Source organism: Somniosus microcephalus, chromosome 1, assembly GCF_052327205.1.
Source record: "Somniosus microcephalus isolate GS21.2 chromosome 1, FLI_Smic_1.0, whole genome shotgun sequence".
In the NCBI taxonomy this organism is placed as follows: domain Eukaryota; kingdom Metazoa; phylum Chordata; class Chondrichthyes; order Squaliformes; family Somniosidae; genus Somniosus; species Somniosus microcephalus.
The window spans coordinates 338743831-338766132 of record NC_140987.1 but is presented as its reverse complement, the minus strand read 5'-3'; the positions used below and the strand labels follow the sequence as shown (position 1 = coordinate 338766132).

The 22302-nt window shown below is 47.9% G+C and overlaps 1 protein-coding gene across 3 annotated transcripts in view; it reads left to right on the top strand.

Annotated features, from left to right (window-relative positions):
• The window catches only part of LOC147124928 (sodium- and chloride-dependent neutral and basic amino acid transporter B(0+)-like), a 146411-nt gene that overhangs the window by 72381 nt on the left and 51728 nt on the right, over positions 1 to 22302 (top strand). For all 3 annotated transcript variants that reach the window (XM_085994808.1, XM_085994791.1, XM_085994800.1), the window contains 2 exons: positions 16008 to 16236; positions 20060 to 20185. In XM_085994808.1, the coding sequence (XP_085850934.1) occupies positions 16008 to 16236; positions 20060 to 20185 (355 nt within the window). The remainder of the gene's footprint in view (positions 1 to 16007; positions 16237 to 20059; positions 20186 to 22302) is intronic.

Sequence of the window (22302 nt, the reverse complement as noted above, 5' to 3'; positions counted from 1 at the left end):
TGGGTCTTCCAAGCAGGCCTGTGCGCCTGCACATCTATTCTGTGAAGTGGGGATCTTTAAATGGCCGACTGTGCCTGTGCGCTCGGCCTCAAACTGAGCAAGAGCCGCTGGGGGTTCCGGGTCCGCGACTGCGCCTGCACGAACCCGATATTGAGAAACCTCTCCTCTCAGGCACGCGGCTGCGCCTGCGTGAAGCTCATGTTGGCAAAACTCTCCCCCCAGGTGCGCGACCACGCCTGCACGGGAAAACTGAGGAGGATCTGCCGGGGGTATGGGCTGGGGAACCGCGCCTGCGCAAGCAGTTTCAGTGGATGGAGTAGCAGCAGCCTGCAGATTTCTGATCCCAGGCTGCTGTTTCTCTGTTCCTAAGCCACCCAACCATTTCAAATTTGAACTTTGTGCAAAACTAGGGTCCCACTGGGGTAGGGAAATGTCCCAATTTGTGGGCTGGACAACTTTTCCCTTAAAACAAGCCACAGTGCCTGTCTTTACTTTCTGTGAACTTGCACTTGACTTGTACAATTTTTCTGAATTTCTCTGTGTCCCATCCCTGCCTGTAATCACTGCCACTGGCCCGGACCCATATGGGTCCCAGAAAGTGCCTGCACATGCACCCTCCTTGGCCAGCATACCGGCCAGTCATTGTGGGGAGGCAGAGGTGGGTGAGGGGTGTGCAGCACCACTGATGGCTGCTACCTTTCCCTGGTTGGTCAGGAGAGACCGCATTACCTCCAGTAGCGACTCGACTGAGGCGGGGGAAATTCCTGTCTCTGCCCTTTGGACTGGGGCTGTGGGATTCTTTCCCTTGCTATCCTTCCAGGGATTCTTACAGTCTTTTCTCCAGTGACCGTCTTGCCCACACCCATAGCAATTTAACCTAGTCTGGGAGGGACTGTTCCCCTCATGGTGCCACTCTTTCTTATACTGAGCCCCAGGTTTAACCTTGTGGACTTTACCCTTTTGCTGGGGGCTCTCACTATTCCTCCCGTTCCTAAATGTCACCATGAGCTGCCGGATTACAGTCTCTTCGGTTGCTAGGGGGTCTCGGGAGTCAAACCAGGTATCAGCTTTTACCTTTATCTGGGGCAGGCAATTGGACACCAGGCAACGAAGCCATTGGGTCTGCTGCCGCTGGTTCAGTCGTACCCTATCTTGTCCCCCTGCACAGGCACGATTGCAGACTGGCCACAGCCTGTCTGCAAATGCCTGTGGGGTCTCCCCTTACTTCTGCAGGGTTCTCCCTACGCGATCGAACGGATTGCCGTCGTTCGCACCCATGGCTTCCAGTATTTTCTCCTTCAGGTCCTCAAAACCCTTCTCTCCTCTCTTGGCCTCATCCAAAAGGGTCTGATAGAGCTTACTATCCACAGAGAAAAGCAACATTCTGGCTTTCTCTTCATCATCACAGCCGTTAACACTGGCTGCCTGGTCTACTTGTTGGAAGTGCAGTGAGGGGTCTCCCTTTTCAGAGAGCATGGGAATATGTTTCACCATACCCCTGAGCTATGGGGTATCATAAGGGACCAGATAGGTATTCTGAACAGCCCCTGGGTCATTATTGTTCACGGGCTGACCGTACCTTCGTTGTCTGAGGGGGTACACTGGTCCTGGTCCCTGCCTACCTAGCAGGACCTGCTGGCATTCTCCTACCACCCCATTGTCCACCCTGTCTTGCCGCCAGAGCCCCTGGAGACTCGGGGCTGTGGGCTGCGGTCTTGGGATCTCTAATTCCCTATCCAGCCCCGTTCTGGGTGCTGCCTGTGGGATGGTTTCACTTGGGCTGCCAGTAAAATCCGGCTGACCTGCCTTCAGGCTGATCATGCAAATCATCCCCCTTGCTTTTAAAGCCATGTTAAGGCTTTCTATCTCTGCCCTACAGGGGCCATGATCTGCTTCACTAAACCTTTGGGCGCAGGCCAGCTTATAGGCTGCCTTTACTTCCCTAAACCTTTCCTCCTGCTCTTTTACTTCTGAGATGAGGTGGGCATTCTCTTCCCGCAGTCTCATCTCACTTTCCCTGGTCTCAGTGAGTTCCTGCAACAGGCACTCTATAAATGCCTGGCATTTCTCAAACTGGGACTCCTGATCCTTGGCCTCTTTAAACTCCTCCTGTTCCCCCATTTCACCCTTCCTAGCCCAGTCACCTATACCCCGATAGGTCAGCCTACACACTGCCGCTAAAATTAGCAGAGCTACCCACATACTGAAAATGAGAGAAACAAGAGCTGGTACTTTCTCCAGATCCAAGCCACTCATCAAATCAAGAAATGCATCCAGTCCTGTCGCAGTCGCCATTTTGTAGGGGGGCATCTTTTAACTGGTAATTTACCTGGTCTTGCAGCCTTTGCCTGCACTCTGACCAATCCCAATCTTTTACCTGGTTTACGGTAATTCACCTGGTCAGGCAGCCTGCTGCTACACTGTGAACCAATTTCCAATAAACCAATTTTCAAACAGCGGTTTCGAATCGCTACCCCACCTTCCAGTTCTGACTGAAGGACGTATAATTAATGATATTAAAATGGACACGTGGTTTGGATGAGAGAAAAAATCATGTTTTATTAACTAAATGAACTACAATCAAATTATAAACTATACCACACGAACACAGTAATTACAGTAAAATTGCTTAAATGGGGGAATGCAGATGGTAAAAATGAGGGATTAAATGGCTACAATGTTAATTAAACAATCTTAGCAATATCCCCTTAATTCACCATCCCCTAACTCCTTACTAGGTTGCTTTGCTGAGGAGTCAGAAACTCTGCTCACATGTGGTCCAGCGAAGTGAGAGAGAGAGAGAGAGAGAGAGAAGCTCACCTGTGGTCCCAGGAAGTAAAAACAGAATGATAGCTTCTCAGGAGCTATCTTATATACCTGGTGAACCCCCTGCTGTTTGCCTGTCTGGAAAATTCACGCACAAAAAGTTCCAATACACAAGAGAAAAGCTGTGATTGGTTGATTCAAAGTGGTTGGAATGGGTTAATGTGTCTGCACTGTGGGGCTGAAATGTTCCCGCCCACATCCGGAGCTCACCTGGGCTAAAACAAAAGGGAATCCAAGCTGTATTGTCCAATAATGGGTGATTCAAAAACCCATTTATTGCTTAAACTGTTACATATCAAAATCCATTCCATGGTTTCAATCTATCATTGTCTGTGAGTGTTTTGAATGGCTGTGTAAACAGAAGCAGTTTCAATCGATTGTCCTTGTGGTTGGTCTCAAGTGGGCTAATCTCTTAAGTAAATAAGCAACTTCAAGTGCTTCTGAGGGAACCTCCCTTTGATTGGCAGGTCTTTGACTGCCACTGTATCCTCCCAATTTTTCACACAGACAACTCGAGCTGTTTTTTTTCCAAGCCCCATTCTTCTTGGCCAATGCTTTCTGTGGCCATTTTAAAACCTTTTGTGATTGCCCAAACTCCAGGGAACAATTTTATTAATAAAAGTACTGTCTTAAGGTGTGTGAATATTTTCCACAGAGCTCCACGACTCCCATGTTGTCCATGTTCTTTCCATCTCAGAGCAGTCTTTTGCAGTTCTAGGCGCATTTTAAAACATTGTAGACAGTCACATCACCCAATTCTTCGTCCACGATGTGGACCAGTATTTTCAATCTTCAGGGAAAAACAGGGGAATTTTGCAAAACCCCTACATATATATATACGCTGACAAAATCAAAGCCCATCTCTGCATTCAGGCTGCAACTAAGGTTGGAACTGGGGACTTTGGATGGAGGATTGCTGTCAGGGGCTTATGGTCAGTAACTATGGTAAACTTACAACTGAACAAGTTTTTGTGAAACTTCTTGACCCCAAAAATCACTGACAAAGCTTCCCTTTCGATATGCGCATAATTCTCCTCACTGGCACTGAGTGTGCGTGAAGCAAAAGCAATTGATCTCTCCTCCCCATTATCTAGTACATGAGAGATCACTGCTCCAACTCCGTACGGAGAGGCGTCACACACTAGCTTGATCTCCTTAGATACATTATAGTGAACTAACATGCTATTCTCTACTAATTGGCTTTTACAATCTTTGAATGCTGTGTCGCATTCTTTTGACCACTTCCAAGGGATCTGTTTTCTCAACAGCTCATTCAGTGGATGTAACAATGCAGCCAAGTTTGGGAGGAACTTTCCGTAATAATTCAAAAGACCCAAAAATGATCGAAGTTCAGAGACATTGTTGGGATTGGGTGCATTTCTGATCGCGTCCAGCTTTCCCTTGGTTGGATGTAAACCATCTTTATCTACTCTGGGCCTTAAGTACTTGATGCACTATCAATTGCTACAAAAGACTGGAGATTGAGAAAGTAATAAACAGGCTTTTATTACCAAAGAACAGAGCATGCCTCTTGTGGTTGCCTGGTATCCAAAAGGGCCGGGGGCTGCCGAGCAGCAACCTTTATACCCAGCCATGAGGGTGGAGCCAGGGGCGGAGTCAGCTGAGGCATGCACAGACAAGTACAACAATATGCAAGAGTGAACAACAGTACTAACAGTGAACAACAGTACTAACAACAGTGGTGAACAACAATACTAACAACAGTGGTTTACCACATTCACCCCTTGTTTAGAATTGAGTCCGGCGGGGTGAAGTGCACTAAAAGTTCGTGTACTGAAGTCTATCAGGAGGCCTTGTAAGCCGTCCTGAGCGTCGCAGCAGCGGCGGTGATGGTGCAGCATCCAACGTTGAACCCGGTTGTGATGAAATATATTCCATTCATCACTGCCTGTGACTGTGGTCGGTTTCAGTGTCATTTCCCTTCCCCCAGTCCTCATTGTATTATGTATTGGAATGTGCTGGAATGTGCTGTGTGTAGGGCTCCGCCCATACCTGGCCCCTTTTTCTAAGCTGGCTCAGTGTGGCCTCAGCCTCCAGAAGGAAGACATCTCTCTCTTTTACGTGTTACTTTCTAAGTTAATAAAAGCCTTATTTTGTTTCGCTAACATCGAGTCTCGGAACTTATTGAGGCACATCACCGGTGTCTCGTTCAGAGGAGGTGTAGCAGGTGGCGGACCCTGGGGCTGCTGCATGCCGTCTACAGGGGTCAGAGCATGGGTAATGGGAGGTAGCGATGGTGGTCTCTCAGAGGCACCCGAAGGTGCGAGGTCTCGTGCGGGGACTGTGTCCTGGGGGTAGGCAGGAGTAGCGGTGGGTGGCGAAGAGGGTGTTTCAGGAGCACCCGCAGCTGCGAGGTCTCGAATGGAGACTGTGTCCTCCCGCCCGTCCGGGTACACCACGTAAGCATACTGCGGGTTGGCGTGGAGGAGGCTCACCCTCTCAACCAGGGGGTCCGCCTTATGGGTCCTCACGTGCTTCCGCAGTAGGACGGGGCCTGGACAAGTCAGCCATGTTGGTAGCGAAATCCCCGACGTGGACTTCCTGGGGAAGGAGAACATTCTCTCGTGAGGAGTGGCATTGGTGGGTGTACAGAGCAGCGACCGAATGGAATGGAGCGCCGCAGGGAGGACCTCCTGCCAGCGGGAGGTCGGAAGGCCCTTAGATTTTAAGTTTAAAAGGATTGCCTTCCAGACTGTCGCATTCTCCCTTTCCACCTGGCCGTTACCCCGGGGGTTATAGCTGGTGGTCCTGCTTGTAGCAATGCCTCTCGCGAGCAGGTACTGCCGAAGTTCGTCGCTCATAAAAGATGAGCCCCTGTCGCTATGGATATAGCTAGGGAATCCGAACAATGCGAAGAGGTCATTCAGACATTTAATGACCGTGGTACTGGTCATGTCCGAGCAAGGGATGGCAAACGGGAAACGGGAGTACTCATCAATTATATTGAGGAAGTACACATTGCGGTCAGAGGAGGGGAGGGGCCCTTTAAAATCGATGCTCAGCCGCTCGAAGGGGCGCGTGGCTTTGATCAGGCTCGCTCTGTCTGGCCTATAAAAACGCGGCTTGCACTCGGCACAGATCTGGCAGTTCCTGGTCATGGTCCTGACCTCCTCGATGGAGTAGGGCAGGTTACGGGATTTGATAAAATGGAAGAACCTGGTGAACCCCAGGTGGCAGAGGTCATTGTGGAGGGTCTGTAATCTATCAACCTGCGCGTTGGCACACGTACCACGTGATAGGGCATCTGGGGGCTCATTGAGTTTCCCGGGCCGGTACAAGATATCGTAATTGTAGGTGGAGAGTTCGATTCTCCACCTTAATATCTTGTCATTCTTGATTTTGCCCCGCTGCTTATTATGAAACATAAAAGCTACTGAATGCTGGTCAGTGAGCAGGGTAAATCGTTTTCCGGCCAGGTAATGCCGCCAATGTCGCACGGCTTCCACAATGGCCTGGGCCTCCTTTTCGACAGAGGAGTGTCGAATCTCGGGGCCCTGGAGGGTCCTTGAGAAAAAGGCCATGGGTCTCCCCGCCTGGTTAAGGGTTGCAGCTAGGGCAAAGTTGGATGCGTCGCTCTCCACTTGAAAAGGGAGGGACTCATCCACAGCGTGCACTGTGGCCTTCGCAATATCGCTTTTTATGAGAGTGAAGGCTGCGCAGGCCTCTGCTGTCAGGGGGAAGGAGGCGGACTTGATGAGGGGTCGGGCTTTATCCGCATGGTTGGGCACCCACTGAGCATAGTAAGAGAAAAACCCCAGGCATCTCTTCAGTGCTTTCTGGCAGTGGGGGAGGGGGAGCTCCATAAGAGGGCGCATTCTATCGGGGTCTGGGCCGATGACTCCGTTCTCCACTACGCAGCCAAGAATAGCAAGGCGCTTAGTACGAAACATACATTTGTCTTTGTTGTATGTGAGATTCAGCCACTGGGCCGTCCGGAGGAATTTCTCTAGATTAACGTCGTGGTCCTGCTGGTCGTGGCCGCAGATGGTGACGTTGTCTAGATATGGGAAAGTGGCCTGGAGCGTGTTCTGGTCAACCATCCGGTCCATCTCCCGTTGGAAGACAGAAACTCCGTTGGTGACGCCGAAGGGAACTCTGAGAAAGTGATAGAGCCGACCGTCAGCTTCAAAAGCTGTGTACTGGCGGTCCTCAGCCCTGATGGGGAGCTGGTGGTATGCCGACTTCAGATCAATCGTCGAGAACACCTGGTATTGTGCTATCTGATTGACCATGTCAGATATGCGGGGGAGTGGGTATGCATCCAACTGGGTGTAGCGATTGATCGTCTGGCTGTAGTCAATAACTAGGCGCTGTTTTCCGCCAGTCTTCACCACCACTACTTGTGCTCGCCATGGGCTATTGCTGCTCTCGATAATCCCTTCCTTCAGGAGTCTCGCTACCTCGGATTTAATGAAACCCCTATCCCCGGCACTGTAACGCCTACTTTTGGTAGCGATGGGCTTACAGTCGCGGGTGAGGTTAGCGAACAAGGAGGGGGGGGAGACTTTAAGGGTGGAGAGGCTGCAAATGGCGCGCGGCGGGCAATTTAAAAACTGCTGGCTGCAGACCATGAGAGGGGGGAGGGGTCCACCGTACGCTAAAGTGACACTCTTAAGGTGGCACTGAAAACCCAACCCCAGTAGGACGGCAGCGCAGAGATCGGGCAGGACCAGAAGTTTAAAATTTTTGTATTCAGTACCCCGCACTGAAAGAGTCACCATACAGTAGCCACCGACTTCCGCTGACTGGGCTTTGGAAGCCATAGAGATGCGATGACGCGTCGGCAGGACCGGGAGGGAGTAACTGCGCACCGTGTCGGGGTGTATAAAACTCTCCGTGCTCCCGCTGTCAAAAAGGCAGGTAGTGGCGCGGCCGTTTACCGTAATGTCCATCATGGACCTGGACAGTTGATGCGGGAGAGATTGATCCAGCGTCACGGAAGCCAGCGTATGTTCAAGCGTGTCGATGCGGTCGTCCGATGAGGCGGTGGTGGAGTCCGGGTCCCCCGTAACCGAAGTCGGAGGTGTCCAAGATGGCGGACAAAATGGCGGCACCCACGGTCCCGATCCCCACGCGGCTGGGGGAGCCCAAGATGGCGGGCAAGATGGCTGCGCCCACGGTTCGCACGCGGCGCTGCTGGCGTTAGCGGTCTTCCCTTTGCAGGCGCTAACGTAGTGACCTTTCTTCCCGCAGCCAGAGCAGGTAGCATTCTTCGCGGGGCAGCGTGCTCTAGGGTGTTTAGCTTGGCCACAAAAATAGCATTTTTGTGCCTTGGACATCGCTGCAGCAGTTGGAGATGGCGGTCCCATGGCCCAAGATTGCGGCGTCCACGGCGCGGGGCGATTAGGGGAGAAAGCGTCCATATTTCTGTGGGCCGCGTCGAGCGAGAGCGCGAGGGACACTGCCTTTGTCAGGTCTATTTCACCCTTCTCCAGCAGCCTCTGCCGGGAGTAGTCGGACCTTAGACCCGCAACGAAAGCGTCTCGTATCAGTCCCTCCGCATGTGCCGCGACCGATACTTCCTTGCAGTCGCAGCCGCGTCTGAGTACCCGCAGTGCCCGTAGGAAGGCCTCCACCGATTCCCCGGGCTGCTGTCTGCGAGATCTTAAAAGGTGCCTGGCATAGACCGTGTTAACCGGGCGTGCATACTGCCCTTTCAGTAGGTCGATAGCCGCCGCGTAGGTCGTCGCATCTTGGATTAAAGTATAGACTTGGTGGCTCACCTTCGAGGCCAGGATTTTCAGTTTATTTTCATCAAGAGTCACGGTCGAGGCTTCCAGATACGCCTCAAAGCAACGCAGCCATTGTGCGAATTTAGTCGACGAACCCGCTTCTTGGGGGTCTAGGTCCAGGCATGTTGGTCTGAGGGCTTGCAGCAGCGCCTGCTGCTCAGCGTTTTGCGCCATCGGTTGATCAGCATCCGCAGCCAACATTTAACTTTGGTAATAAAATTGATGCACTATCAATTGCTACAAAAGACTGGAGATTGAGAAAGTAATAAACAGGCTTTTATTACCAAAGAACAGAGCATGCCTCTTGTGGTTGCCTGGTATCCAAAAGGGCCGGGGGCTGCCGAGCAGCGACCTTTATACCCAGCCATGAGGGTGGAGCCAGGGGCGGAGTCAGCTGAGGCATGCACAGACAAGTACAACAATATGCAAGAGTGAACAACAGTACTAACAGTGAACAACAGTACTAACAACAGTGGTGAACAACAATACTAACAACAGTGGTTTACCACAGTACTCCACTGAGTTTTGAAACAACTCACACTTGTGAGCTGTCACTCATACTCCACGCTTCTCTAGGCGTTTGAGTACTTCATTCAACAACTCATCATGGATTTGCCTGTTTGGTGCTGAAATGAGTATGTCATCCAAATAACACACTACCCCTTCAAACCCTTACAAAATTTGCTTCATCACCCTCTGGAATATGTCGGGGGCAGAGGACACTCCAAATGCTAGCCTATTGAACTGATATAGGCCTCGATGAGTATTTATAGTCAAGCATGACTTGGACTCTTCATCTAACTCAAGTTGTAAGTAGGCGTTTGTTAGATCTAACTTCAAAAAGATCTGGCCATCTATCAGCGTTGTGAACAAACCTTCCACATTTGACAATATATTGGGTAGATTACACTCTAGAGCCTGGTTTACGGTTACCTTATAATCACCACACAACCTTACCTTACTATCTGACTTAGGTACAACAACAATGGGTGTAGCCCAATTACTCAGGTCTACCTTAGAGATAATGTTTTCAGTTTCTAGTCTTTTGAGTTCTTGCTCAACATTCTCCTTGAGTGCGAATGGTACAGGACATGGCTTGCAGTAAACTGATCTTGTGTCCTTCTGCACTTGTCTTGAAGTCTTGGATTGGACTGCCCATTTCGCTGAATACCTTCGGATACTGCTTGATGACATCATCTTTCGATGCAAATTTCGCTTCCACACGAAAAATTTAATTCCAATCCAGCTTCAGTGATTCCAACCAATTTCTACGTATCAAAGAAGGCTTGTCTCCTGCCACTACTATGAGAGGCAAGCTCTGACACTGATCCTTGTATTTCATTGGTATGGTGATACTTCCTACTACATGGATTTGCTGTCCTGAGTAGCCTTGCAGCTCTCCCTTCGATTTCTCTAGTCGATAATCACACAACTTGTTGCAATATAGTGATTCTGGTACTACACTCACGGATTCACCAGTGTCGATTTCCATGGTTTAACTGGTTCCTGCGATATCTACTTGGATGACGATGGCCCAGAAATTTGGGTCGGGGACTTCCTGCGGGTGTAAGCCCCCGACCTGCACTTACCTTGCGCGCCGGCCGTTGAGCTGTGGGCCCCCATGGAATTCCGATCCGGGGCCTGGTCCAGCTGCTGGCACGCAGTGCTTGCGTATCCCAGGGGCGCAGTTAGTTTGATGCGTCCCCTGGGATCACGTGGGCCATGTGGAGCCAATCGGAGCAGGGAATGCTCCATTCATAAGATTGACAGGAAGACCTGTCAAAAGTTATAAATACTACGGCCCCAAAACAGCACTAAATCTTCAAATATTTTTTTTAAATCACATTTTTTAAATAAACTATAAATTACATGAAATAACTATTTTAAACAATAATTTAAATTTTTGAATTTTTTTTTTTATTTTCTAACGGGGCTACAAATAAACTTACCTTGCTTTAAAGTATTTAAAAATAGTAAACCTGTGGAAAAAATGTTTTAATTTTAATTAATTCACCACTTACCTTGTAAAAAGCAGGTCTTACGCCTGCTTTTTACATGTCTAACTTCTGGAGACTTACCCTCCTGGGAAAACCTGCAAAAAAAAACGAAGTTTGATGCGCACGCGCAGCCTCTCCTGCGCACGCGTTTGACCTCTGAACCTCTTCGTTCAGGGGAACCGAAGCGCCGGTTTCCCACGCATGCGCAGTGCATGCAGAAAACCGGCACTTCCATTGGGCTTACGGGTGAGTACACCATGCGTACTCACCCGTGGAGACCCGAATTTCTGGGCCATTGATATCTTGTGAATCGCTGTTTGATACCTTCGTACTCCTGATGACATGAATCTCCAAAAACTCCTCGTACTACTGCATCTCTTCAACGGTATGAAGTGTTTGGCAATTTCTACTTCTAGTACTGCCAGTCGGTTTACTCTTCTGTCGGCACGTCTTCACAAGATGTCCAGTTTTCTTGCAGTAGAAATACTCTGCCTTCACATATGGACAACATTGAGCGATGTGTTGTCCCAGGCACTGATAGCACGACTTCAATGCACTGTTACCTTGGCCAGTTGCTGAGGCCTTGGGGTCCAACTGCCTTTTACTTTTAGCCTGCAGCCGATTCACCTCGGTTGTCTGACAACTGGAAATGGCGCGGAACTCGCAGGAGTATCGGTCAGCCATACCCATTGACATAGCTGTCTGACAAGATAAGTCAAAAGTCAAGTTAAGGGTTATCAACAATATACTTCTGATGCTTTCATTTATCAACCCACAAACAAAACAGACACACAAAGCTCGGTCCCGAAAGTTTGTGAAATAACAGTGAATGGAAAGCTTTTTTAAAGCTACAATGCACTCAATGATATCCTCATCATTAAATTGATCGCGTGTTCCAAAATGATAACTTTCAGCAATTTGCAGGGGCTCAGGACTGTAGTGCTGTTCTAACTTGGTTAGGATCGCCTTCATAGAGTCAGAGTCATAGGGTTGGATTTTGTCAATGGGGACGTGATGGAGGTGGGACTCCCACTTTTTGGGTTGTAGTCCCGCCTCCATCGACTTGTGGCCAACCCACGCTATTTTCCCTTGATTGACCTTGTTAAGCCTGCCCAGCGGGCTCAGCAGGCCAATTAAGGGACACCTGGTTACTGGTGACATCAGTGATTGACATTTCATCTGTCAAGAGCTTTTGACAGATGAAAAATCAGCATTTGATAGCTTTGAGAAGCTGTCAAACACTGACAATCTGTTTTCTAACTTGAGTCCTACTCAGATTCAGTTAGAAATCTCTCCAGACCAGAAAGCAGAAAGCTGCAGATTTTGACATTTCAGTGACCATTCTGCTTCCTGTGCCGGTGTGCTGAGGGACTCCCGAGACCTGAAGGAAGGAAGCCAGCAGGAGAAAGTAAAGGTAAGTAAAACTTATTAAAACACTTTACACACACCTCACACACTTACCTCTGCACACATGCACCCATCACTCACCTGCACAATGGACATCTCGACCCCTCCAACCCCTGCAAACCGGTCGTCCGCCTCGCTAACTTGACGTGGTTCGGGGCCGTCGGGAAACTCACACTTCAGGGCTAAAAATAGGGATTAGGCAAAAAACTGCCTGTTAGCTACCTGTTAACAGGCAGTTAATTGGCACTAATCCCCTTCCCGCCTTGGGGAGGCAGCTCCCAGCACAGGTCAGATACTCGCCTCCTGGGACATTGGCACGGAAGCGGGTTGGGGGTGGGATGGATTCGTGCCACCCGATTCTGCAATTTTCCCACCACTCCCGCCTCCAAACCCGCCTCCATGGGGCTTGGAAATTCGAGCCCTCTAGAGTTATACAGCACAGAAAGAGGTCCTTCGGCCCATCGTGTCCGCACCGGCCATCAAGCCCTGTCTATTGTAATCCCATTTTCCAGCACTTGGTCCATAGCCTTGTATGTAGTGAGATCCAGATTCAAACAAACCTCTGGGTGAAAAAGCTATTCCTCAAATCCCCTCTAAAAACCTCCTGCCCCTTACCTTGAAACTATACCCCCTGGTTATTGACCCCTCTACTAAGGGGAAAAGTTCCTTTCTATCTACCCTATCTATGCCCCTCATAATTTTGTACACCTCAATCAAGTCCCCCCTCAACCTTCTCTGCTCTAAGGAAAACAACCCCAGCCTGTCCAGTCTCTCTTCATAGCAGAAGCGCTCCAGCCCAGGTAACATCCTGGTGAATCTCCTCTGCACCCTCTCCAATGCAATCACATCCTTTCTATAGTGTGGCGACCAGAACTGCACACATTATTCCAGCTGTGGCCTAACTAGCGTTTTGTACAGCTCCATCATAACCTCCCTGCTCTTATATTCTATGCCTTGGCTAATGAAGGCAAGTGTCCCATATGCCTTTTTAACCACCTTATCTACCTCTCCTGCTGCCTTCAGGGATCTATGTACATGCACACCAAGGTCCCTTTGATCCTTTGTCCTTCCTAGGGTCCTACCATTCGTTGTGTATTCCCTTGCCTTGTTAGTCCTCCCAAAATGCATCACCTCACACTTTTCAGGTTTAAACTCCATTTGCCATTGTTCTGCAAACCCGTCTATAATGTCCTGCAGCCTGAGGATTCCCTCCTCGCTATTTACCACTCCACCAATTTTCGGGTCATCTGCGAACTTACTGATCATACCTCCTACATTCATATCTAAATTATTAATGTACACTACAAACAGCAAAGGGCCCAGCGTCGATCCCTGCGGTACACCACTGGACATCAGCGCTGTGTCCTTTGGCTTGGCAGGAACAAGCACATTTTTCAGGGTTTCATACACATTGGGACCTGCTTCAGTCAAAAAAAAGCTGGTTTCATTTCTAAAACCACCCGGTTACGGTTTACATCATCAGGGATTTCGCTGTGAAAACATTTCTAGCTGCTCCACAGGCGCGCCGAAAATTTCTCGGTCATGATGGATCTCATCCAAGCGCCCTATTCCATAAGCGCCGTCATCTGGACTCTGGCAACGTTGACAGTTCAGCCACGTGTGCTCAAAATTTACCTTGGATTTTTAAGTTTTTCTGCAAAACAAAGAACCTCTAACAATCCCTCTGTTGGTTGGCTGGATTATCCTCCAACAAAAATTTCAGCTAGGGAATCTGCAATCGCATCCTCATCACCAATTCTGTGATATCTTGAGACACAGCATGATGTGCCTCAATAAATCCGAGACTCGATGTTAGCGAAACAAAACAAGGCTTTTATTGACTTAGAAGGTAACACACAGAGGAGAGGTATCTTCCATCCAGAGGTCTGCCGTACTGGATGTGATGCAGGCTGGGCCAGCTTACATAGGGGCCAGGTATGGGCGGAGCCCTACACACAGTACAATACAATGGTGAGGAAACGGAACTGAGGTAGGGGAAATGAAACTGAAACCAATCACAGTCACAGGCAGAGAATACCAATGAGTGATGAATGGAATATTTCATCACACAGCATTCATATACAACAGCACAAAATGGCTTCCGGTAAGAACTGTACTGGATTTATAATTTATAATTATATACATCAGCAGTCCACCAGGTGGCTCTATTACAGTTTCAGTTTTATTTATTTTGCTGTATGTTTGACGTATCCACGTTAATCGTGGAGTGTTGCTTTTTGGTTTATGTGCACACATGGGAAAATTCATTTCAATCATTGCACATTACTTGCATGTATTACATGACTTTTGACACTAAGGGCTGGATTTTACCAGCCCTGAGGAGGCAGGTTTGGAGGCAGGACTGCTGAGAATTTTTTTTTAAATGGGAGCGGATTTGGAACCAGCTCCCAACCCGCCCCTAACCAATCTTCCCGGGAGTCAGGTACCGATTTGCACGGGGGCCCAACTCCTAGTGGCAGGAAGAGGAATATAGCCACTTAACTGCCTGTTAACAGGTAGTTAACAGGCAGTTAAGAGGCTTTTTCCAATTTTGAGCCTTCTGCTGTGGGCTTCCTGATGTCGGGGATCCCCGCCATGGTAAGTGAGGCATGCTGTGGGCCTGTTATTATGTTGGTGTTTCGATGACAGCTGCAGAATTGGTGTGAAGAATGCAAAGTGACAATCAGAGATAAGGAAATGTTGTGAAAGTAATGTTTAGTGTGTTTAGATATTTCTACAGGTGACAAGCTCTGAAGTGTTTGCGTAGCCTCATTTCATCGAGAGAAGTGACAGATGGCTTCTGCAATCTCAGCTGCAGCTGCCATCTGTTTTATCCTAAGGCGAGAGTAATTGGAGAGCCTAGGTGCAAGGGCTCTCCTTTGGGCAGTGATGGTCATTGTTTGACAGCACCTCAATGCTGTCAAACACTTTCAAATCATCTGTCAAACAATTGTGGTCCATATGCCTTTAAGAAAACCGGCAGATGAAGCGTCATCAACTGATGTCATCTGACCGGTACCGGCTTTCCCTTAATTGGCCAGCAAGCCCATAGGGTGGGCTTAACAAGGCCAATCAGGGAAAAATAGGATCTGTTCATCAGACGTCACAGGGGCAGGACTAGAACCCGGAAGGCAGCATTCCCGCCCCCAAATCATCTCGCTAAGTAAAATCCAGCCCCTTGTTTTTGCAGATGGGATGAGATGACATAGGATAAGATGGACAAAATAGGATAAAATGGGATTATATAGGATAGGAAATGATGGACAGGATTGATGTGATGGGATTGGTTAGGACAGGATGGGGTGAGATTCAATAGATTGAGGTAGGTTGAGATGGGAATGGATAGGACAGGATGGGATGAGATGGAATGGATTGAGGTGGGATGCAATGCGATGAGATGGGATAGTATAGGATACAATAGGATGAAGTGTGATAGATTGAGATGGGATGCGCTGAGATGGGATTAGATAGGGCATGATGGGCTGAGCTGTGATGGATTGAGGTGGGATGTGATGAATTGGGATAGGGTAGGACAGGATGGGATGAAATGGCATGAAGTGGGAAGGCAAGGCATCAGACGCAATGGGTTTGGTTGGAGTGAGATTGAATGGGACGATATTGGACAGAGTGGGGTGAGATGCAATAACTGCCTTATTTTCTGTTTGTAACCTATTTTGTTTCAGCAACTTGTAACAAATTAATTGGTAAAATTGCCAAATAAGTAGCTTATCAATTTATGTGTGCAGGCTAGTTGATTTAAGAATCAGGTCACTCATTAGAAAACATGATGGTGAAAAGCTTCAAAGCTCCTGGAGGGAATTTAGCAGCAAGTAATAGACAGGGAGGCAGAACGATGGCCCTACTGTTTAAGGGAGACATTATTAACCAGAGGGAGCTTCATTCAGTCAGCTCACCATTGAACTGTGGGGCTAACGCACCTCATGTCCCTCACAGTTTATGCCACAGTTGATTGAATTCAAGGAAAATCTCCCACTGCTGACTAATTCTACCTTCTAATTACTAGGTCTGGAAAGATGCTGCAACACAGCTTTTCTTTTCTCTCGCAGTAGCTATGGGAGGTTTAACGGCACTGTCATCCTACAACAAATTCCACAACAACTGCTACAGAGATGCCATCATTGTTTGTGTTGTTAATTGTGGTACGAGTGTGTTTGCTGGATTTGCCATCTTCTCCATCCTTGGACACATGGCTCATGTACAAGACAAGCCTGTTTCAGAGGTTGCACAGTCAGGTAAACCAGAACTAGTAAAAATATCAACCAGGGTCTCACAGCTTTAACCAACTCTCTGAAATCAATCATGTTAGATATGAAATTACACACAATTGTTCCAGATTACAGACACTTATAATAATCAATACTTGGATCCACAGCAGTAATTCTGGTGGAAAGTGATATTCAGGCCCTAAAGTACCACACCATTAAATGGTGGTTGGATTACACTGAACAGGGATTGGATCTGAATAATAAGCTGGAATGTTTGGAGATTGACAGACTCATGCAACCTTTTTCTCTTAAATGTGAGAGATTTGAATCATCAGAGTGCAGGATGTCACAGAACAATTGATTATAAATACACAGGGGTTTATTTTGGTGAAAGGGTGAAAACAGGCACCAAATAAGTGCTGTTCTAATAAGACACGCCTGTTTGATAGTCTAGTTTTAGCCTGCAATTTTGGGGCTAATTGATGATTACCACGATTTAAACTTTCCTGCAGCCACTAAAACAGAAACCTACAGATTTAGTGCTGTTTAGAAGCAATTTCTGTGGAGGTGTTTATGTAGCCTCCATGCACCCACTTTCACTGAAGGTGTAAGAGTGCGCTGGCTGACATACAACAAAACATTTCAGGATGGCTCAGAGACCGAGGTAGCAGGAGCACAGGTTTTCGGACACAGCACTGGATGTCCTGGTGGAGGAGGTCCAGAGGAGGAGGGATGTCCTGTACCTCCAGTGGGGGGAAGGAGCCCACCTTGCCCTCCTGTCCCTCTCCCCTCCAGCAGCTGTTGCTGTTCTGCCTGGCCTCATCACCTCCCCCCATTCCTCCTCCAGACCAAGGGGGACCTCTAGCAAGATACCCATGACCAACAACAAACAAGAACAACAACTTGTATTTATATAAGCACTCCCTTTCTACTGATGACTCTTATAAGGTGTCCAATAAGGTAGAGTAGCATAGCAATCACTCTCTTTAGGTAAAATTGTCAGAGAATTTCTGGAATAAGTGTTGATAGAGTGTTGGTGAAGTCTTGACAAAGTGTCCCAGAAAGTCTCCTGATGAGACTCAAAAGTCCTCTTCAAACACAGTATAACCAGTCGATCTCAGTGAGTAATTGAACAGTGAAAGCTGAGCATGGCTTTAAGTAGCGCTCAAAATCCTCAGCAACAACTTGTTTACTCCTGTTCAGCTGGTCACTGTTAGGAGAGGTCATTAATTGAAGCACTAGCCACCAAAATGCTGTGCAGCCTCTTTGTAAAAAGGAAGAGAGTAGTGAAAGTAAAGGTGGGTCCATTACAGGCAGAGTCAGGAGAAATGATAATGGGCAATAAGGGAATGGCAGAGACATTAAACAAATACTCTGTCTTCGCGGAAGAAGACACAAAAAACATTCCGGAAATAGTGGGGAACCAAGGGTCTAGTGAGAATGAGGAACTTAAAGAAATTAGTAGTAGTGAAGAAATAGTACTGGAGAAATTAATGGGCTTAAAAGCCAACCAAATCCCTTGGACCTGATGGCCTATATCATTGGGTTTTAAAAGAATGGCTAAAGAGATAGTGGATGCATTGGTTGTGATCTTCCAGAATTCCCTATATTCTAGAACAGTCCCTGCGGATTGGAAGATAGCAAATGTAACCCTGCTATTCAAGAAAGGAGCGAGAGAGAAAACAGGGAACTACACACCAGTTAGCCTGACATCAGTACTAAGGAACATGATAGAATCTACTATTACGGATGGGGTAACAGGGCACTTGGAAAATCCTAACAGGATTGGGCAGAGTCAACACAAATTTATGAAAGGGAAATCGTCTTTAACAAATCTAATAGATATTTTTGAGGTTGTAACTAGCAGGGTAGATAAGAGGGAACCAGTGGATGTGGTATATTTGGATTTTCACAAAGCATTCAATAAAGTTCCAGACAAGAGGTTATTACAGAAAGTTAGGGTTCATGGTATTGGGGCTAATATATTAGCATGGATTGAGGATTGGCTAACGGACAGAAAACAGAGAGTAGGGATAACGAGTCATTTTCAGGCTGGCAGGCTGTAACTAGTGGTGTACTGCAAAGATCAGTGCTTGGGCCTCAGCTATTTACAATCTATATCAATGACTTAGATGAGGGGACCAAGTGTAATGTATCCAAGTTTACTGATGATACAAAGCTAGGTGGGAAAGTAAATTGTCAGGAGGATGCAAAGTGGCTGTAAAGAGATATAGACAGGTTAAGTTACTGGGCAAGAACATGGCAGATGGAATATAATGTGGAGAAATGTGAAGTTATCCACTTTGGTAGGAAGAATAGGAAAGCAGAATATGTTTTAAATGGTGAGAAATTGGGAAATGTTGGTATTCAGAGGGACCTGGGTGTCCTTGTACACGAATCACTGAAAGTTAACATGCAGGTACAGCCAGCAATTAGGAAAACAAATGGTATGTTAGCCTTTATTACAAAGGGATTAGAGTATAAGAGTAAAGATGTCTTAGTGCAATTATATAGGGCCTTGGTGAGACCATATCTGGAGTAATGTGCACAGTTTTAGTCTCCTTTCCTAAGGAAGGATATACTTGCCATAGAGGGAGTGCAGCAAAGGTCCACCAGACTGACTCCTGTGAGGGGGGATTGTCTTATGAGGAGAAATTGAGGAGTCTCAGCCTATATTGCCTTGAATTTTACAGAATGAGCGATGCTATCATTGAACCATATCAAATTCTTACAGAGCTTGACAGGGTAGATGCTGGCATGGTGTTTCCCATTGCAGGGGAGTCGATAACTAGGGGTCACAGTCACAGAATAAAGGGTCGACCATTTATGACTGAGATGAGGAGAAATTTCTTCACTTAAAGGGTTGTGAATCTTTGGAATTCTCTACCTCAGAGGCTGTGGATGATCAGTCATTGAGTAAAGTCAAGATAGAGATTGCTATTAAGGGAATCAAGGGATATGGGGATAGTGCGGGAAGTTGGAGTTGAGGTAGGAGATCAGCCATGATGTTTTTGAATGGTGGAACAGGCTCGAAGGGCTGAATGGCCTACTCCTGCTCCTAGTTCTTATGTTCTTATGTTCTTAATGAGTACTAGCAGGCAATTTAATTGTCAATCAGATGCTTAATGATCCTCCGGGCAGCCGTTCCTAGTGCGCGCTTCAACTCCTTTGCCAAGATGGCATCTTGCACTTAACGCAGGCTAAACCGGCGTTGCAGCTCAGGATCCCACCTTGGCCACCTCAGAGGCTCTTTAGTGCCTAAAGTATCCAGGGACAATCATCCCCTTAATATAGTGCGGGGCCTTGAATTTTCAGAGTGATAATCCAAACCTCCTGCCGTAAATTCAGTGGGAGATCAGCGAGACCTGTGTCACAACAGATGCATCTTATGGTGGCCTGGCACTGCAGTTTCTTGTCTGCCCATCATCCCACCATCAGAGACTAATGCAGTCCCCTGACATTGATGGTGTTGTAAACTATGCGTAAAGGCTCCATCCACACTTGGCCATCCTAGAAACCTCACTGTAAAACCAGGACCTGGTGTAAATGGATCCCACCCTAGTTTCTGCCCATTAGGATAGAGATGTGCCAGAACAGTCGCAGATTTTTGAGTCCTAGGTGTGTTAAATGGAAACTACCCCATTCCCCAGTGCTGACATCACTCACCTTGATGAATAGATAAAAGTCACAAAATCTCAGGTCCAATACTCAAGCTCTGAGCAAAATGTGATAAATTTTGATAATCTGGATTCTAAATTAATTAATGGGTTTTAAATAAATAACATCAGGTTACATTATTTCTCTGTTAAGCACTATTAATTGCACCTTTCCTATTGTATCCACTGTTTAGGTTTCGGTTTGGCTTTTATTGCCTACCCAGAGGCTCTTGCACAGTTGCCGTGGGCACCTTTATGGTCAATTTTATTTTTCTTCATGCTGGTCACTCTGGGACTTGACAGTCTGTTTGCAAATATGGGTAAATATCTTCGTATAACCCACCTCTATCTACCTTTTATTAAAGGAAGTTATATAAAGTATTTAGGTATATAATATAAGGTGAGAAATTACTGTTGGCAATGTTCCTGGACAAATACGTAATCACATCTTCAGCTTCCTCTATACAGAGGCCATCCATAGGTGGACCTTCAAAGGCTTTAACTATCCGAGAGAGAAGGCCGGTGTAGTCTCCCAGTCACTACTGTGGGGCAGTGCCCCTCTGTGGGATCATTGCTTATAACATTGCCTCTCCCTGAAACCTCTTGCTGGGCATGGAGGCACGATTGTCCCTCCCATTCCTCTCCTCATCCTCCTTATTACAGCCCCAGAAAAGACCATCTGGATGATGAAAACATCCAATATTCTCATTGACACTGGTGTCCTGGAGGGAAGGCTGCAATGCCCTGCACTGAGGGAACACTTGTGCTTTTGCCCTTCTCTCCACTATCGTACAGCAGCACCAACCTCTCAGAGGAGCTCACTGCAAATGGCTTCAAGGTACAGCCTGAGAAAGGAGGCACTGAAATTACCAACCTGCTGCACCAGGGTCAATCATCAGGTTAATATAATTACATTGAACTGACAACACAGAGACAGACTTTTCAGCCCAGCCAATCCTTGTTGGTGTTTATTCTCTACATGAGCAGTGGTCCTAATCCCACGTGCCCCTCTGCTCTCATATCCTTTGGTTTGTAGCGGTTCGTGTAGATCGCCACAAAATAAGAGATTTTGACTTCGACGAACTATAAATATGTTGTTTATTTACAGGAACAGACTAATTACATCAGGTAAGATAGCAGGTAAGATGGCTGACTGTAGGAGCACCGTGGTGTAAGTCTTGTCCCAGCAGGGACTCCACGAGGACTGAGTTCGCAGTCCTGTGGGGAGCGTGATGACGTCATCGCGTTTGTGTTGTGGCGTCATCACGTTGTTCGCGTTTCCCGCGCTTAGGGCGTCATGTGATGCGCGTTGTTGCGTCGCTGGCCATTGAGGCCGAAGTCGGGAGGCCGGGCAGTGCCGGTGCTTGCCGCGGGAGCGGAAGATCGCGTCGCTCCCGTCGGCTGGCCATTGAGGCCGAAGACGCTAGGCCGGGCTGTGCCGGTGCTTGCCGCGGGAGCGGAAGATCGCGTCGCTCCCGTCGGCTGGCCGTTGAGGCCGAAGACGCTAGGCCGGGTTGTGCTGGCGCACGCACATCACGTTGTACGTGACATGATGTCAGCGCGCTAGGGCGTGTCTTAAAGGGGCAATGGCCCCAACAGGTAAGTTAAAAGGGCAACGGCCCCAAAAGGTAAGTTAAACATACAGTAAGATAAGTTAAAGGGAATTATGTGTCTCAATGTAAGGGACAACCAGTGGTACCACCACATAGGCCCCCCCAGAATTCGCTTTAACGAAAGTCCAAGGATGAGAAGGTCTGACGAGCTGGTGGTCACGGCGGTCGTGCTGTCTCGACTTGGTAGGCGAGGTATGAAGATGCTGCTCATGAGCGGATCCTTACGTGCGTCGTGGTGAATAAAACGTATCCGTCAGGCGAAGGACCGTGGAGACGTGCGAAACAGCAGGCCTTGTCAGAGTGACGGGCAGGTTGGGCGGACGCGGGCGATGTCTCCGTTGATGTTGAAACAAGTCCTTGTTCCGACGAAATCTGCAGGAACGCCGACGGGCGATCCAGGAGGACTTGACTGGTGAGGTCGGTGAACTCGCCGACAGGTGAGCGAAACCTTCGGGAGGCTGGAACGCACGGAACGGCGCGTGCCATAGTGCTACGACGATAACACAACGGAGGGTGAAGAGTTGCTGCGTTGATCAGTGATCGGTGTGGCTAGCAACTTTCACGTGGCTGATCGCGGCCGCAGGATGCCCGTTGGACCCGTCCTCGATGTGTGCAGCTTCAGTAGACGTTTGCGTTTGCTAAAGGGAAAACTGGATAAAGGGCGGCAACGGTCCAGGTTGTTGTTGCTTTCAGGAGGGGTTAACTCTGCCTGGAGGGCGTCAACACTTGTAACAGTTGTAGATTCAGGAGAAAACAGCCGGGAGGGCGGCACGCTTTTTGTTCACGCCGAATCGTGTAGTAGGTAACACAACCAGCAGGCTGAA